Genomic DNA, 5,515 nt, shown 5'->3' on the forward strand with positions numbered 1-5,515 from the left:
ATGTACAGCCACCTCAGGCCAGCAGCGCGCAAATTCACGACCCAACTTTTTCAGTCAAGAAGGGCTGCTACGAGAAGCATCACCACCACCACCACCACCTACCAAAACCGTACCCAGATCAGCACTTCCACCAGCACCAACCTCAAGAGGGTAGCAGTACCAGTACCTTTAACTGTCACTCCCATCGCCAGCCACAAAAGGCTCATTCACACTTCCAGAGCTCGTAGCGAAATGGATACTACATCCAACGCTACCACCAAAGCGGACCCCGCACCGGCCGCATCAAGCACGTCACCCGTCCCCGGTAGCACCTCACCCATGAACACCGTCACTGATGCCCCCGAATCCACCACTGCTCCCACAGTAGAGGTAGAGGAAGAAGCCACCTCCACAGACCCAACCCTCTCCCGCCCAACTCAATACGCACCCGAAATCACAGACGACTCAGACCCCCTCGCCGACCCCCTCTCCGTAGAATCCCAAAAACTCCAAAACAACAACAACCCCCTCCCGCTCCCCTCCCCCGAGACCGCCACCCATGTTCCCCCAGAGGAACAACCCAAGGTGGTAACAGTCAACGGCCAAGCCGTCGCCCTGGACAATTTGGGGCCAATGGTGGTGCACAAAGACGGGACGATTTCGCGGATTGCGAATTGGCATGAGATGACCGACATTGAACAGGAGAGTACCCTCAGGATATTGGGGAAGAGGAATCAATTGCGACTGACGAATTTGAGGGAGGGGAGGGTGAATGGGGAGGGGATGTAGAAGATTGTTCTATGTATGTTATGTGCAAGGGGATATCGGGAAGGGTACAGGGTAAAATGATAGGAAGGAAGGAAAGGGGAGGTGAGGTGAGGGTTTAAGGAAGAATGAATGCCGATGAGACAAAAACAAAGAGTAATGGGTTAGGGGAGTTAAACCCCGGAAAACTTCAAGGCCTGGTTGTTTGTTTCTTGTACTATACTTTTGTATTTCTCTTGTATTTGTATGTAAATAGTCCAGATTCCCAATATCAACATGGTATCACGCAATTCAAAGCTAGAGCCAAAGCGAGCCAGCCAAAAAGAAAATCTTCCAGCCATCCATTGTATTCTTTCCATAACTCGTTTCATCAGATTCTTCTTCAAATCTTCGTGTTGAGGGGAGTCCTGTAACCGCCATGTCGGAGTCCTGTAACCGCCATGAATATAGTTATACCGGAGTCCTGTAGCCACCATTGTGATATCTCAATCATTCATGCCGTCCATCCATCCGTCCGTCCGTTCGTCCGTCCGTCCGTCCGTCCATCCATCCACCCATTTGCACCTATGCAGGCACACGCAATACACCCGACCAAGCCAGGTGCAGCTCAAGACGGGATTATCGCTGAGCAAAATGCTGATGAGAATGAACGTGATAGAAAAAAAGAGCAAGAAAGCAAAAACTTGCCGCCGACTCTCTTTCCATCACAAACGACTACAAGACCAAAAAAGCCAAAAACCAAATGTAAAAAAAGAACCAACGCGAAAACGCCCAAGACAGTATGATGATATATATCCACTGTTATCCCAAAACCCTCTGACCACAAACCCCCTTTTCCTCCACAGCTAGATGGTCGTTGTCACCGGAAGCTCGGACTTAGTCCTTCCTCCTCTTCTTGTTGGTGTCGACCGATTCATCAGAACTGGGAGAAGAGGTGGAAACGCAGATGGAGCTCTCTTCCTTGGCGCGTTCAGCCTCAGCCTTGTCAGCCGCGGCCGCAGCAGCATCCTTGGAAACTTTGGCAGCCTGGGCTGAGAACTCGCGGAGAAGCTTGAGAATGTCCTCCTTGCTGCCGTGCTTCTCGGTGACGAGGCCCTTGAGCCACTTGTTCTCCGTCTCGAGAGCCTGGATGCGTCCCTCAAGCTGGGTGACCTTCTCGGTCATCTCCTTGGTCGACTTTTCGAGCGCCTGCTCGCGCTGCTTCTTCTTGATGCGGAACCGGGCGCTAGCGGCGGTGTTGCGCTTGCGCTTGTCTTCCTCGGCGGCGAGGCGAGAGGCGTCCTCGAAGCTCATGACGCGGGCGCCGGGAGTGGGGGGGACGGACATGGCATCGCTGGCCTTGCGCTTGTTGCCGCCTAGTTGGGGAGGGTTGGCGAGGACATAGCCGGGCTGATGGGGGTGCTGAACATGATGAGGAGCGTAGTGCTGAGAAACCGGAGGGTAGGCGGCTTGCGGGTTGGGCTGAATGGGTCCTAGAGCGTCTGGGTAGGCCGGGATGGTAGGCGAGGCGTAGGTGGTGGTGAAGTCGCCAAAGTTAAAGTCGGCTGAAGACATTGTGCCATGGTCAGCGGAGCCGCTCCATAAAGAATGCTTGTTTCGCACAACAGGATGACACAATCTGATATACAAGACAGGGAAAGGAAGAGAAGAAGCCAGGAAGGTCCCCGAACGACAATATCAGAATGCCATCGACATGGAAAAGGAAGGCGGAGACTGGGGGGAGACTGCGTAGTAGCCAAGAAGGGTTAGGTGGTTGGCATCGGCCATTGTTGATCAACCCTCGTCGATGGTGCAATCCCCCCAAAGTCACGAGAAATGACACCATTCTCGGGGAGCATTGTCATTTGTCAGCCCCGTATTAGGCACTCCCACCCTCACACAACCAGAACCATCACTGACAGGTACCTCGACCTCTGAAATGCCGCCATTGTTTCTCCAAACACGCTCCCAATCAAGAAACGGCCCAAGCCATGTGGGCATGGCCGGAAAAGAGTGGGGTGACGAACGCGTTCCCCGATTCCCGATAAGGGGGAGGATTCTCTTTGGCGAATGCAGCTGACTGCAGCTATTCAAAGTCGTGATGGACGGCCCTGATGATGTTCATCTGCCTCCTTCCCGACCAGGCCGTCCGGGGTCGTCCGGGTACCACCACCGCCGTCGTATCACTTTTTTTCCCTTCTCTTCCCAGGACACTCGCCCCTTGTGTGCAGCATTCCGGCATGCATCCTCACCGGTACCTCCCAACACAAGGTGCAGGGGTCTTTCAAGGTGAGAAACAAACGAGGTGAAACAAACTGACAACCGAGGAGACACAATATCCAAGACACAACCAAGCCACAGAGAGACAAAGACAAGACTTTGACAAAGTCGCGAAAAATACTAACCTGCAGGAGCAGCAAATTCCAAGCCCTGGTCGAGGCCCGACAGGAAATCGGTCATGAAGGCATCGGTCTGCACATCGGGAGACGCCGCCGCAGACTCGACGGGAGTAGGAGCGACAACAGCATCGGGCTTGACAGGTGGCGCCTGGTAGTCGGTGTTCTGGCCCGTCTCGTAGTCGAAGAAGTTGGTGTTGGTGAACAGGGCAAGGTCCTCGTCGTTGGGGGTCACAAACTCCTCGACCTGCGGCTCCTGCGCATTCAGGTTGCGCAGGTAGTTGGTGAAGTTGATGCGGCTGCCGGCCATTTTGATGATGGTTTGTGTGGTGTTGTCGGTCGAGTGGTATTCTTCAGGTCGCCCTTGATAGCCAAGTTCTTCCTTCTCTTTCTAGACTGTAGATGGTGTGAACGTCACAACGCTGGCGCGCCTTGCCAGGCGAGTGCTGGGATAGTGTCGGGAATATGCAGTCAATTGACCTTCCTTGGTTGTCGTAGTGTGTAGTCGAAAAAAGAGGCAGATTTTGGGAGGAGAGAACGGCGCCGGGATGGTGAATGTTTAACTGTGTTCGACGGGATACGAAGAGGCCAGCGCAGGGGGAGCGACGGGGGCCCGGGAGCGCTGGAGCTGATGCGACGGGGGCGGGGCACTGGAGCCTCTTGAACTGGAGCCTCTCGAGGGCCGGATAACTGGAGTCGGATGGGACTCGATGGGGTCCGGTTCCGCCTTGGACGAAGCCCTGAACCGCGACTCCTGGTCGAGACAAGTGGATTTTGTCTTTTTCGGTCGAATGATTCGGCAGTATGCTCGGAGACCGTTGTTTCCAGCGAGTCAGCGGCGTGATAGTGTATTTGGCCGGTAGGGTTTATCGTTGGGTCAGGTGTAGGTTCCAAGGTTGGTCAGGGTTGGAACTGGAGGGGGCCGTCGGAGGAGGAGGGAATTTGCAAGGTGGTCAACGACGGTGACGGGCACGGAGGTGGAGGGAGGAGAGAGTTTTGATTGCAAGAAAACACAAATGCCACCCAAAGCAGACTTTTCTAAAAGAGCAACAAACAATGTTTCGCGGTGAGAATGGATGGTGTTGACTGTGGTGTTGCTGTTCAGTCAGGGTCCGAGTGTCTGTGAAGAAAGTGTGTGCGTGTCGGTCGTTGGAAGACAGAATGGAACTTGGAAAAGTTGAGAGAAGCGAGGAGCGGCCATCGGCCATGATGACTGGTTGGACTCTAGTGGGATGGGGCCGGCGGGGTCTTCCAATGTGCTATTAGTCAGAGGCCAAGGCCATCCCGCGCTGCACACCCATGCTAACCCAATATGGACTTGTGTGTGGGCGGTAAACGGTGCAAAATTGCCCGAAGGAATGGAAAGAGCAACAGCGACCCCTCTGCTTCAGCGGGCAGTGACCGCTATAACCACCAGCACACAATTCTCACCACTCACTCTCCCGTCACTCTCATCACCGAATGGTTATTCAAATCCCATTTTGTACCGGGCTGTCAGTTTCACCAACGGTGCCGGTACTTGGTGTAACTGCTATCGGTCAAGGTCTGGTGCTTCCACTTTCAGTTGCGCCACACGACCGAATGAGATGTTAACTCCGAGGCAACAAAGAAATAACCCCACGTCTTCTTTCAGCAACTTCAACACTAAAACATCACCAAGGAGCGCCAGGAACGCCTATCGTTCGGTAGTTATTCCGGCCAGGTTCTTTCGTTTCCCTCGTTTCCCTCCCCTCGTCTCATTACAGTAAATTGACAGCTCCATTGGCTAGTATTATCAAATGTAACGGTGCAAAATTAATTAAGTGAAGAGTGTGTATAATTGATTCACCTAAAAGGTATAGGGGGTGCTAGGGTAACCTAGATATGCCCAGAAATTAGGCAATATCAAGTGGCTAGAGCGCTAACCTCCATATAGTATAGTTAAAACCACTCTTAAATCTAACACACCCCCTTACTTATAGACCTTCTAAACAAAGCAAAAGTAAAGCTATTTACAAAGTTTCTCTTCTAGTACGTCAATTTCTCTAACTAAATTGTAAATATCCTCTAGAATATTATCTGGAATCTCCTTATCCATTCCTATCTCCTTACGAACTAATATATTCGTTATTCTTATCAATTCCCGGAATTTCTCATAATCTAATTATCCCAAAACCTTTATTAATTTATCGGCTAATGTTTTCTTCGTCTTTAAATATTTAACTTCAATCCTTCCCTCTATAATTTCCTACTTTAAGTAAGAATAATAAATATTAATATACTTCAATTTAATTATTAATTTCGCTACCTTAATAATTAATATACGGATCGTCTATATATTATTATAATTAATTACGAGTATATCCTTATTGAAGTGAATATTAATCTCCTTATATAAACGTATAATAGCGACAATT

General features: G+C 51.1%; 2 protein-coding genes across 2 annotated transcripts; one reads left to right on the plus strand and one right to left on the minus strand.

Moving 5' to 3' along the window:
- B0H65DRAFT_492872 (uncharacterized protein) lies at positions 1-1,047 on the plus strand (the record flags this gene model as incomplete). The annotated part of the gene is made up of 2 exons (XM_062827757.1): positions 1-53; positions 123-1,047. 2 exons carry the CDS (start codon positions 1-3, stop codon positions 766-768), a joined length of 699 nt encoding a protein of 232 aa, XP_062681251.1. The 3' UTR covers positions 769-1,047.
- A 559-nt stretch (positions 1,048-1,606) lies between these two features.
- Positions 1,607-3,826, minus strand: B0H65DRAFT_181508 (uncharacterized protein). Its single transcript, XM_062821513.1, has 2 exons — positions 3,129-3,826; positions 1,607-2,288 (listed from the first exon to the last, which is right to left on the minus strand). Exons 1-2 carry the CDS (start codon positions 3,427-3,429, stop codon positions 1,621-1,623), a joined length of 969 nt encoding a protein of 322 aa, XP_062681252.1. The 5' UTR covers positions 3,430-3,826; the 3' UTR covers positions 1,607-1,620.
- Positions 3,827-5,515: the final 1,689 nt, after the last annotated feature.

This window comes from Neurospora tetraspora (genome assembly GCF_033439725.1).
Source record: "Neurospora tetraspora strain CBS 560.94 chromosome Unknown B0H65scaffold_4, whole genome shotgun sequence".
Lineage (NCBI taxonomy): Eukaryota > Fungi > Ascomycota > Sordariomycetes > Sordariales > Sordariaceae > Neurospora > Neurospora tetraspora.